This window comes from Polypterus senegalus, chromosome 3 (assembly GCF_016835505.1).
Source record: "Polypterus senegalus isolate Bchr_013 chromosome 3, ASM1683550v1, whole genome shotgun sequence".
Classification (NCBI taxonomy): Eukaryota; Metazoa; Chordata; class Cladistia; order Polypteriformes; family Polypteridae; genus Polypterus; species Polypterus senegalus.
Genome location: NC_053156.1, coordinates 157,959,127 through 157,972,599, shown reverse-complemented (window position 1 = coordinate 157,972,599; position 13,473 = coordinate 157,959,127). Strand labels below are relative to the sequence as shown.

At 40.5% G+C, this 13,473-nt stretch overlaps 1 protein-coding gene across 1 annotated transcript in view; it reads left to right on the top strand.

Annotated features, from left to right (window-relative positions):
* hadhb (hydroxyacyl-CoA dehydrogenase trifunctional multienzyme complex subunit beta) overlaps positions 1-13,473 on the top strand; it is a 55,548-nt gene that overhangs the window by 37,983 nt on the left and 4,092 nt on the right. The window contains exons 11-15 of the mRNA XM_039748126.1: positions 7,366-7,445; positions 7,672-7,719; positions 10,217-10,304; positions 11,488-11,562; positions 12,577-12,741. Coding sequence (XP_039604060.1) covers positions 7,366-7,445; positions 7,672-7,719; positions 10,217-10,304; positions 11,488-11,562; positions 12,577-12,741 — 456 coding nt within the window. The remainder of the gene's footprint in view (positions 1-7,365; positions 7,446-7,671; positions 7,720-10,216; positions 10,305-11,487; positions 11,563-12,576; positions 12,742-13,473) is intronic.

The following is a 13,473-nucleotide window of genomic DNA, read 5'->3' as shown; positions in this document are numbered from 1 at the left end:
GGCATAAACTATATAATGTATGAAGCCTAAAGTATCACAGAAATACTTTCACAAAAGGTACAAATCTAACACAACAATTGCGCTTTTGGACATGTCTGCATGCACTTTTTGTAGCATTACACATGTATTTTTTTTTGAGCATGTCTGTGCCAAATAAATAACATTCGACGTTTTGAAGAAATCATTTTATGACACAATTTACCTTTATTTATTTACTTAAATCCTAAAGCCTAAAGTCACAAGTAGTGTGCAGAGTACATGCTCAAAAATGTGTGTAATGCCACGAAAAGTGCCTGCTGACACTTTAGTATGCAAGCAATGGTATGTGCATTCTTGCTCCGATGTAGAAGGGAGCGGACCTCTGTTACAGCGCGTCTATGTGAAAACAGCAGTGTCAGATGCGGGGGTGGGGTGTGTTTGGGCTTGTGAACGCGGCTGAGATAATAAAACTGACTAAAAACAAAAAAACAAAGCTAACCTTTACAAGTATCATAAATTACACCGGCTGTTACAGACTGAAATCAAATGTATGTTTTATTCTAAAATAGTAAGACTAAGAGCAGTTTACTTCTCAAAACGGAGTGGTGCAGGATCAAATACGCGACCTTTTGATTCCCAGGCAGCAGCTGATTCTATTGCGCCACGGAGGCCGTCATAATAAACGGGTGTCAATGTCGCATGTTAAGGCGGCTTTTTGTTTCTGCGGTTATATTTTTTAATAAAAGTGCAATTGTTGTGTTAGTTTTGTACCTTTTGTGAAAGTATTTCTGTGATACTTCAGGCTTCATCTATACTAATAAAAGGCAAAGCCCTCACTCACTGACTCACTCACTCATCACTAATTCTCCAACTTACCGTGTAGGTAGAAGGCTGAAATTTGGCAGGCTCATTCCTTACAGATTACTTACAAAAGTTAAGCAGGTTACATTTCGAAATTCTACGCGTAACAGTCATAAGCGTCCGCCATGTTGAACTTTCTTATTTATGGCCCCATCTTCATGAAATTTGGTAGGCGGCTTCCCTGCGCTAACCGAAACCAATGTATGTACTTATTTCGGTGGTATGATGCCACTGTCGGCCGCCATGTTGAACTTTTCAACTGTCTTTGTTACTTATGGGCCCATCTTCACGAAATTTGGTACGCAGGTTCCCAACGCAACGTCCCCCATCCTAATGCCTTCCACGTTGTTGGCTGCCTGCCTATATAAGGCCATCCTTCGCTCCAGTCTCTACATTCCCTTCCTTGCTTCGCCACGAGATTCACATCTCCCTGCTGATAACTACAGCCTTTTTATTTAATCCACGGCTTCTCCGGTGTTGTTCATTTATTACGATTATAGTTATTGTGTGGGTATTTTAGACTTAACTTTACATTGTTCAGGTACCCATTTCCTTTATCATTCCAACCGTACCCGCATTAACATGTCTATCGAGGTGATCACCATCGATCAAAGAACTGTCACTTACCGAGTGGTCTCCATGCCTGGAGATGGCACCTACCTTTGCCATTCTCTTTGTTATCACATTGCACGGCCATATCAGGCTCACTCTTGATATCCAGAGGAACATTGTGTCTTATGTATTGAATGACTGGGACAGGTTCAAGGTGTGGACTGATGACGGTACAGGAGATAATTATACTACACAGGAGCACTATAAGAGTGAAACTCTTAAGCCCTTCACCTATGCATCTGCATGTGAGTTAATGGCTGCCGCAGAATTGTTCGGTTGTCTCTTTCAAGTGTACCGAAATGGCCAAATATTATACACCTATCAACAACCGCCAATGCCTCTTAAACATCTTAGATTGACAGGTGACGATTTCAGTAGTGGACACTTTGATGTTTATCAATGTTTCAACTCTCAAAAGCTGGATGTGAAGTTATCGATTAAACCGGTTGTATGCTTACAATGCTTGACAGATGCCGAATGTCTCTTCAACACAAGTCCTGCAAATACTGTCATAACTGAAACTGAAACCATGAAACTCAAACCGATTATGACAGCAGCAATACAAGCTGTGAGATTTGAAACAAGATTACTTTTCATATTGCCAACCGTATGTTGCTTGCTCAAGAGTAAGCTCAGCACACAGCTTGGTCATATTACAACCGGAGGGCCGAACTGACAATGTGGCATACAAAGAGATCCTTAACAAATAATTATTGGTATATTTTCCCATAGTTTGCAAAAGTTTAATTTTTTTCTTAATAAAAATTTTAAGGCAGTACTTCGCCGCTGCGAAGCGCGGGTATTTTGCTAGTACATTATATAGTTTATGCCTACATTTTGTCATCTACTAGTAGAATATAAAAAAAGTTTTGTTTTTTACGTGTGTACATAGATTACTGTATAAACGGAACAGACATGAAATGTGTGTGTTTCAAACAACGATCTATTATTTCCACTCTAAAACTCCACTTCATTCCCAGATAATCAATCAAGGCATGAGCTGGGAGAAGTTTGTGCACGTTCTAAGTTGGTGGAGGGATGGAATAGCCGGCTGCTTGCAGCCTGATTTTTATCAGCACATTTAGATGACAAAAGACGCTGGTGGAGAGCTGTGAACGATTTTAAGAAGCGATTTAAGGTGGGACGGATTTACGAGTTTTTTCGTAGGCTCTGGTAATTCTAGTGTTAAGGACCATGGTATCCCTGTTCTTGATTGGCCAGCAAACTCGCCTGACCTTAACCCCATAGAAAATCTATGGGGTATTGTGAAGAGGAAGATGCAATACACCAATACCCAACAAATCAGAAGAGCTGAAGGCCACTATCGGAGCAACATGGGCTCTCATAACACCTGAGCAGTGCCACAGACTGATAGACTCCATGCCACGCCGCATTAATGCAGTAATCCAGGCCAAAGGAGCCCCAACTAAATATTGAGTGCAGTACATGCTCGTACTTTTCATGTGCATACCTTTCAGTTGGCCAACATTTCTAAAAATCCTTTTTTTGCATTGGTCTTAATTGATTTTCTAATTTTCCGAGATACTGAATTTGGGACTTTCATTTGTTGTCAGTTATAATCATCAAAATTAAAAGAAATAAACATTTGAAATACATCAGTCTGTGTGTAATAAATGAATCTAATATATAAGTTTCACTTTTTGAATGGAATTACTGAAATAAATCAACTTTGTCATGATATTCTAATTTTATGACCGGCACCTGTATATCAAAGTAGTTACACTTGAGAGCAGTGGTCTTCGGCCTGTGCAGTACACAAACAGCTGTGTGGTGGTTTTCAAGGAAACAATTAAAAAGTAAGTTTTAAAAGGACAGTTATGTTGTATTATGCTGTATTTCTCACCCCCTCCATCTTCATGAGCAGTCTTCACACCATGTCTACCTTTCTGTCTTTGGTGAGGTTCTCCAACATTAGAAGATTTTTATTACTGATGAACTTGTTTTTTGTACCATCATTTTTATAACAGTTTTAGAAATTTGCAGACTAAGGCATAATAATATACAATGAGGGACATAAATGTTAACAGTTGGTATTAATAAAAGACATGTATTTAAAATGTCATTTTAGTATTAGATTAGATATACTTCATTTATACTTAAGGGGAAATTAAACCTTAAACCAGGAGAAAGAAAATAGTGTGTGTGTGTGTAGTAAGCAACGTTTTTATCTTCAGTACTTAAAACTTTGATCATGTTTAAAATAACACTCATCTATATCATTGGTATTAGCATACATACATTTACAGAAAAATAATTATTTTATTATCATTGTACCATGATTTGCTTTGAATGTTATGGGTAGAAATTTCTGCCCTAAATGCGTGAAAACCTGATAACATTGGCCTTTTTGCTAGCTCCTTCATTAATAGTTCACACAATATTTAGAAACAATTTAGCTGTACTGAAAGTCCATCCATCCATCCATCCTCTTCCGCTTATCCGAGGTCGGGTCGCGGGGGCAGCAGCTTAAGCAGAGAGGCCCAGACTTCCCTCTCCCCGCCACTTCTTCCAGCTCTTCGGGAGAATCCCAAGGCGTTCCCAGGCCAGCCGGGAGACATAGTCCCTTCAGCGTGTCCTGGGTCTTCCCCGGGGCCTCCTCCCGGTTGGACGTGCCCGGAACACCTCACCAGGGAGGCGTCCAGGAGGCATCCTGATCAGATGCCGAGCCACCTCATCTGACTCCTCTCGATGCGGAGGAGCAGCGGCTCTACCCTGAGCCCCTCCCGGATGACTGAGCTTCTCACCCTATCTTTAAGGGAAAGCCCAGACACCCTGCGGAGGAAACTCATTTCAGCCGCTTGTATTCGCGATCTCGTTCTTTCGGTCACTACCCATAGCTCATGACCATAGGTGAGGGTAGGAGCGTAGATCGACTGGTAAATTGAGAGCTTTGCCTTACGGCTCAGCTCCTTTTTCACCACGACAGACCGATGCAGAGCCCGCATCACTGCGGACGCCGCACCGATCCGCCTGTCGATCTCACGCTCCATTCTTCCCTCACTCGTGAACAAGACCCCGAGATACTTGAACTCCTCCACTTGGGGCAGGATCTCTCCCCCAACCCTGAGAGGGCACTCCACCCTTTTCCGGCTGAGGACCATGCTCTCGGATTTGGAGGTGCTGATTCTCATCCCAGCCGCTTCACACTCAGCTGCGAACCGATCCAGAGAGAGCTGAAGATCACGGCCTGATGAAGCAAACAGGACAACATCATCTGCAAAAGCAGTGACCCAATCCTGAGTCCACCAAACGGACCCCTTCAACACCCTGGCTGCGCCTAGAAATTCTGTCCATAAAGTTATGAACAGAATCGGTGACAAAGGGCAGCCCTGGCGGAGTCCAACTCTCACTGGAAGCGGGCTCGACTTACTGCGGCAATGCGGACCAAGCTCTGACACGGTTGTACAGAGACCGAACAGCTCTTATCAGGGGTCCGGTACCCCATACTCCCGAGCACCCCCACAGGATTCCCGAGGGACACGGTCGAATGCCTTTTCCAAGTCCACAAAACACATGTAGACCGGTCGGGCAAACTCCCATGCACCCTCCAGGACTCTGCTAAGGGTGAAGAGCTGGTCCACTGTTCGCGACCAGGGGAAAACCACACTGTTCCTCCTGAATCCGAGGTTGACTATCCGACGGACCCTCCTCTCCAGAACCCCGAATAGACTTTTCCAGGGAGGCTGAGGAGTGTGATCCCTCTATAGTTGGAACACACCCTCCGGTCCCCTTTTAAAGAGGGGACCACCACCCCGGTCTGCCAATCCAGAGGCACTGTCCCGATGTCCATGCGATGTTGCAGAGGCGTGTCAACCAAGACAGTCCTACAACATCCAGAGCCTTAAGGAACTCGGCGTATCTCATCCACCCGGGGCCCTGCCACCAAGGAGTTTTTGACCACCTCGGTGACTTCAGTCCCAGAGATGGGAGAGCCCACCTCAGAGTCCCCAGGCTCTGCTTCCTCGTGGAAGGCATGTTAGTGGGATTGAGGAGGTCTTGAAGTACTCCTCCCACCGACCCACGTCGAAGTGAGGTCAGCAGCGCACCATCCCCACCATATACGGTGTTGACACTGCACTGCTTCCCCTCCTGAGACGCCGGACGGTGGACCAGAATCTCCTCGAAGCCGTCCAAAGTCGTTCTCCATGGCCTCTCCAAACTCCTCCCATGCCCGAGTTTTGCCTCAGCAACAACGAAGCAGCGTTCGCTTGGCCTGCGGTACCTATCAGCTGCCTCCAGAGACCCACAGGACAAAAAGTCCTATAGGACTCCTTCTTCAGCTTGACGGCATCCCTCACCACGGTGTCCACCAGCGGGTTGGGGATTGCCGCCACACAGGCACCGACCACCTTGCGGCCACAGCTCCGGTCAGCCGCCTCAACAATAGAGCGCGGAACATGGCCCATTCGACTCAATGTCCCCACCTCCCTCGGGGCGTGGTTGAAGTTCTGCGGAGGTGGGAGTTGAAGCTACTTCTGACAGGGGACTCTGCCAGCCGTTCCCAGCAGACCCTCACAACACGTTTGGGCCTACCAGGTCTGACCGGCATCTTCCCCACCATGAAGCCAACTCACCACCAGGTGGTGATCAGTTGACAGCTCCGCCCCTCTCTTCACCCGAGTGTCCAAGACATATGGCGCAAGTCCGGCGACCGACCACAAAGTTGATCATCGACCTGAGGCCTAGGGTGTCCTGGTGCCAAGTGCACATATGAGCACCCTTATGCTTGAACATGGTGTTCGTTATGGACAATCCATGACGAGCACAGAAGTCCAATAACAAAACACCGCTCGGGTTCAGATCAGGGGGGCCATTCCTCCCAATCACGCCCTTCCAGGTCTCACTGTCATTGCCCGTGAGCATTGAAGTCTCCCAGCAAAACGAGGGAATCCCAGAAGGTATGCCCTCTAGCAACCCCTCCAGAGACTCCAAAAGGGTGGATACTCCAAACTGCTGTTGGCGATATGCACAAACAACAGTCAGGACCCTTCCCCACCCGGCGGAGGGAGGCCACCCTCTCGTCCACCGGGGTAAACCCCAATGCACAGGCTCCAAGTCGGGGGGCAAAAAGTATGCCCACACCTGCTCGGCGGCTCTCACTGGGGGCAACTCCAGAGTGGTAGAGAGTCCAGCCCCTCTCAAGGAGATTGGTTCCAGAGTCCAAGCTGTGCGTCGAGGTGAGTCCGACTATATCTAGCCAGAACCTCTTGACCTCGCGCACTAGCTCAGGCTCCTTCCCCTTCAGAGAGGTGACATTCCACGTCCCAAGAGCCAGTTTGTGTAGCCGAGGATCAGACCGCCAAGGCAGTATTTTCATAAATTAACTTGTTCATTTCTTGTTGCCCATCCTCAATATAGAATGGTCTCTAGTAAGTGATTATTTTAGATATTTTCTTTTAAGTTTTACTAAAGTAATATACTATGCTTAATGATGCTGAAGACATGGTATATGTAATATATTCACTTTTATAACTATTGAATATATATGTAAAATGTTACAATGCTGTAGCACTAACTTTACTTTTAATCAATAATCTCATCTATGGGACCAATTAACTGCACTATGTAGTAAATTCATAAACCATTTCTCCTCATGGAAAAATGGTCTTTTGAATGTAGATAATATTGGATATGAGCATTAAAGCAAAAAGAACAGCAGCTCTTTCCCTAAAGGCCCATACGTTTTTTACATTTCAGCATTCATTATATGTGTATATTATTCATTTTCAAAATACTCTGTTTTGTATTCTAGTGTTTTTAATTTCAAAACCTTCATTATCATCGTAGAACCTTTGTTTCACGAACAAGTAGGATTTTGTTCACAAAGTTTACAATTGATACGCCCTTTTTTCCTTGTGTGATTTTTTTTTTTTTTTTTGCTTCTAATGGTAGACTGATGGTGCATCAGCAGTTCTTATCATGTCAGAGGAAAAAGCAGTTGCAATGGGATATAAGCCAATAGCATATTTAAGGTACGGAATTTAATCAAATATTTGCGGCTAATTACTATAGTGACATTTTAGCCAAATGTCATGAATTACTAAATTCAAAATGCATTTGGTAAATTCAAAATGCACTCGACCAATATGATATAAATAAATATAATTATACAGTAATATATGACAATTGTTTAATTTAATTTTAAAAATGTTTAAAAAAAATGATTTATATCAACTGTTTTCTTAACTCCCCCCACAGGGATTTTGTATATGTGTCTCAGGATCCAAAAGACCAGCTTCTTTTGGGGTAAGTTTTAAATTACAGGAAATGGAACAATTACTTTTTAATATGCAGCATCTCGCAAAAGTATTCAGATCAGTTCTGACCAGTAGTTATCTTATTTTACTGTATAAGAGTTACTATACTCAAATTTTGAAATTAAAATATCAGAGAACAGAAATGCAATTTTTGTTCTTTATCCAACATTGTATATAAATAATGTTTCCATTTTTCTTGCTTAAGATTTTTACTAACCTAAAACAATGTCAAATTAAAAGAATAAATGGGTTTCTGTGTTGGATTTGGTAATCAGTAAAATGTGCAAACTAGTGTAGAGTCTGAATACTATTACAAGGTACTTCATATATTAAATTTCAGCTTGTGTGTTTAAAATAAGCATGGTTACTAAAACTCCTTCCATCCAATCCCATCCCCCACCGACTCGGCTGAAGTCAGTCGCAAATTCTCCAGGCTCAAGTCCGTTTATCTGGGTGTGAGGTACCTTGAATTGTATACGATAAATAATACATGGAATGCATACATTTCATGTATGTTCCATGTCTACAACGATCAGGGTAAATGTTGGATGACAGGAAATGTGAGGCAAGAAATGCTGAACACATAACTAAAACAGAAACCTTTTCCATGTTATAGTAATAATGATGTGACGACTTTAGTCCAAATATTAAATAAACATGTACGCTTTTATTCAAGAATATAACCAAAGAAAGAAAATCGTTCAATTTACCTGTTGCTGTCAATGAGTTAAAAACCCGACAGAAAGTCTCATGTCTTCTTGGATGGTGCAGAAGTAAGAACTGCTGCACTATATATCCAAAAGGTTGCTGGTTTGAGTTCGGGTGTTCCTCATTTTGAGTAGTGAGTTGCTATTATTATTATTACTTTAATATATAATAAAAACATACATTTGATTTGAGTCTGTAGCGCCCGGTGTAAATTTTTCCTAACTGTAAAAGAAATCGCTGAAGGGAAATAAGCAGACATACAAATGCTTTTGAATCATGTCATGTACCTTGTTGTCACTTGAATTTTTTGTTATTTAGCTTTGTTCTTGAATAATTGCCGATTCTAAATTGTCCCTAGTGTGTGTGTGTGTGTGTGTGCCCTGCGGTGGGCTGGCGACCTGACCGGGGTTTGTTTCCTGCCTTGCGCCCTGTGTTGGCTGGGATTGGCTCCAGCAGACCTCCGTGACCCTGTGTTTAGGATATAGCAGGTTGGATAATGAATGGGTGGATGGATGTTTCGTTATACTGTTGCAAATGTGTTTATTTTATATACCAGTTACCACTTGAATGACATCCGATCTGTCTCTGCCTCGCTTGTGCATGCACACACACATCTGTGTATGAAAACGTTGCCATTTGAACATGAGTTCTCATTTGAACAAATCTTTTTTCCCCCCGATCTTGCCTGTACTCTGCATATGATGCATGGTACTGAGAATGCAGACAGGATTCTTCTTTTTGGGTGCGTACACTGTCAGCAAGGCACTGCCAGATCTTAACACTAGCATGGAGAATTGCTTGCATACTAAAGTGATTTTAGCTGCAGGTGGAAGTTTCTGTCCCATTTTATTTATGATGCCAAGCAGTGTTGTGTTGTGGTGCAGTAGTCTGTTAGCCAGGAAAAGTGATGTGAAGAAATTGTCTGTTGTTAGGGATCTGCCTTTGTACAGAAACGGTTCCATAAACTTTATGACCACAGTCTCGGAAAGTCCTTTCTCCCGTGAGACGACTGGGATCTTATAAGGAGTGGCATTGCACATGCACTTTGTCTCCAGATCTGCCGCAATCCAAAACTTTGACTTCTTTGAGATATATTACATTTAACGACAATGGACCTTGTAGTTAGGGTATAGCAGGTTGGATAATGGATGGAATAGCAACTCACTACTCAAAACGAGGCATACCCAGACTTGATCCCATAACCTTTTGATTATGAGACCACAGTTCTTACCTCTCTGCACCAGCCAAGCAGACACATTAACTTTTTGTCAATTGATATATGGGCTTGGGTTTTTACTCATTGACGGCAGCATGTAAATTGAATGATTTCTTCTTCTTTGGTTATATTCTTGAATAAAAGCACCCTTGTTTAGTTATACCGTTTGTGAAAGTGTTTTATTTGATATTTGGACTGAAGTCTTCACACATAATACACTTCACATCATTATTATTATAACATGGAAAAAGTTTGTGTTTTATTTTCTGTTCAACATTTCTTGCCTCTCATTTCCTGTCATCCAACATTTAACCGGATCTTTATAGACATGGAACACACATCAAATGCATGTATTCCGAAAAACGATCTGCTATTTAACCTATAGAATTCTAGGCACCTCACACCCAAATAAAAAGACGAGCTGGGATAACTTCAGCTGTGTCAGTTGGGGAAGGGATAGCAGGCTGCTTACTTTTTTTTTTTTTTTATTTATGTGACATTTGTAACTATTATTAAATATTTTTATTATAATTGTACAAACATTGTAATTCTTTACTCTTAGCCCAACCTATGCTACTCCTAAAGTTCTGGAAAAGAGTGGTCTGACTTTGGGGGATATTGATGCTTTTGAGTTTCATGAAGCTTTTGCAGTAAGTTGTTTGTTTTTTTCTTTTCTTTTTTTTTTTTTGTTTCTTAAAAAAAATTTGTGGTGCATACAATTCAACTCACATATTATTATCAGCCAATAACTGGGTAAAAAAATGTTTCTGTGTATGTAAAATGTTACTGAAACTGGTATATGTCTGTGCCCGCTGGTAGTTCATAGCCGGATGGCTCTCAAGTTGCCCCAAAACGTAGATAAAGCACAAAGTACTTTAAAAACACAGTCATAAATGTTTACTGTAGAGAGAGTCATAATCCAGTATTTGTTGGTGAAAATAAGAACAAGAAAAACGTGCTTTTAACAGGCAAACAATCCGTTAAAAAAATATGCAGCAGTCAAGCAAAAACAAAATAGATGTATACAAAAAAGGGCAAACTCAATTAATAACTAAAGGTAAGGGCTATGAAAATGCAGATAGCCCAAAGCTACCAAAAAAAAAGAATAGAAAGAATAAAAGTTTTGATAATTGATACAGTGGCTCTGTAGCACCCAAAAGCTATCTCTCACCCCAGTACTGAAGCCCTCCCAAAATCTAGGAGGCACCCTGGATTAACAAGGATGAAAAACATACCTTTAAAACAGCCAACAGCACAAAAGAAAAACTTTGCAGTTTGAACAACAGCAATACCTGTCCTCAGCATTGACTTCTGAATTAATGGCACACTCGTCTAAAGCCAGTGGACTTTTACAATTCCAGAAAAGGAGGGGGATCCATCCCCTTATCATCATGTTACTCCTGCATATAAACTAATTTTCATACATTTCATACATTCACTGAGATTACTTCTAAACCCTTAAACAACAACAAAAAAAGAAATATAAATCCATGAACATCTTAATTAAAACTCCTACCACCCCAGTGCTGCTACTGCTCATCTCCACCTCTTTCGAAATCAGCTGCTTGCTGGCTTTTAGCAGCATAAAGGGAGTAAGTAGACACGCGCGTGTAGGATGAAAAGTCCACTAAAGAAGAAGACTCTGCCAATCTTGTAATTGAAGGCATTTTATAAAATCTGATTCTTGTTTGAATTATACTTTAACATTAAGTGTCTCATGAGGATTCATTTAAAGTTACTTTTATTTTTTAGGTTAGGTTGCTAATATTGAAAATGTAATTCTAAGAATAAATTATACCTAATATTGGATTTTTTTTATGTTTATATACACAGGGTCAGATCTTAGCTAACATGAAAGCTATGGAGTCAGACTGGTTTGCACAGACCTATGTAGGCAAAAAAGCAAAGGTAAAGTGTGCATTGTAGGCGTAATCTTCAACGTAGTGTCTGTGGTTTTTTTTTTTTTGTTTTGTTTTGTTTTCATAATACGTATATTACTAAACATATATTTGGATTTCTATTTATCATCATTAAAAGTGTGATTAGATTATCTGATATTGTTTTTTGCTGAAAATATGCTTGTTTGAAATTACAGAATGGTCTACTTGATTAAAAATACATAATAAAAGTTTTTTGAACAAGTGATTAACTGCAAGGAAGTGTTAAATGTTCATTTAGGGAGCATCAAGATTAGCTATTCTGCTACAAGAAAAGGTGCAACTTTTAAATAAGAACTTTTGCATGTAGATTATTTCAGGTATACCAGAAGGAGCGTGACTAGATTAATCCATGAAATGTAATTTGTATCAGAATGTGCTGATCTGTGCCTTGTTTATAAATATGTAGAATTGTGCCTGGAGGAGCATGCTTTCAAATAGAGCCTTAACTATGAACAACATTGGCATTGTGGTTAATTTGTATGTTCAGAGGCATTGTCTTAATTAAATCTGACTTTAGTTGCAAGATGCATCTAGGGAAATAATCCACGTCTGTGTTGTTCTTACTTCTGTTCCTATCCTATGTGCTGCAATTTATTTGAACAATAATGAAAAATAATCTAACTTTCTATTTTACCAAAATCAGTAAACATTAGATGTCACTTCTGTTTGTCTTTAATAGAAAAGAGATGTTGCTTTTTACATATGTTCTGAGCTGAAATAAAGAACAGTAGTTTTGTGCATATCTAGGAAATATGAAAGTTATTCTGTTTAACCTATCATACCTTTAATTATTATCTCTTTTTGTAAGAAAAAGTGACGGTTATTTGTGGTTCATTGATCAACAATTGAATTGTCTAAGCAGAAAATGATGTGAACTTCTTAAATGAAACAAAAGATAATGGTTCTTAATTCTTGATATATTGGAAAAATTACATTAAGTTTGTTTATTTTGTCGTTGTTCACAAAAAGTATATTTTTTCAGATTGGGGCACCCCCAATGGAGAAGTTTAATACTTGGGGAGGTTCATTGTCTCTGGGCCATCCATTTGCTGCCACTGGATGTCGTTTAGTAACAACAGCTGCCCACAGACTGCAGAAGGAAGGAGGACAGTATGCTTTAGTAGCAGCCTGTGCTGCAGGTGGACAGGTAATGGTATCATCATTACATTCTCATGAGACTCTTTCTAAAAATGTTAAAAGTTCCAGTCACTAAACTGAACAAACAAGATTTAGCATTTCAAGTAATTTTTATGTAATTAATCATAGACCTTGCTTAATTTGTGACCTGGTAAACAACAAAAAAATGTAATTCATTTAAACTGTTAATGCTTACGTATTCTGCAGTAGTATAAACAGGATCATTAACAGACAGTAGGATTTGAATTTATCATGGTGCAAATAATATTCAGTTTAAATGTCTAATAGAAGTTTGCAATCCTTTTCAAGATAGAATGGTTTACAGTGGAAAACAATGGTAAAATTATGTGAAATAAAGGCCCCTTGTGTTCTGCAGCCTCCTTAGCGTTATGTTTACCCACAGAAAGATGAGGCAGAAATTTAGAATTTTTTTTAACAAGAAAAAATTTTATTACGTGTAACAGAAATATGTAAATGTCAACATAAATACAGTAAGAAAGATATGTCTGCTGTCCAGTGCTGTACTGTTGCAGATCTAGTACATATCACTCATATGACATGTTTTGAAACAGTCACCAACACACAGCCCAATGTTGCAATCAGGGCAGTAGAAGTGTGTTTCTTTGTTCACTTTTCTGCATCTTGTGCATGACAGGGTAGAATGTATATTGCCAGATTCGCATTGAGACCCCGACAATCCCCCGACTGCACCGTGCATTGACACTTTAATGCAGGCAGGGAT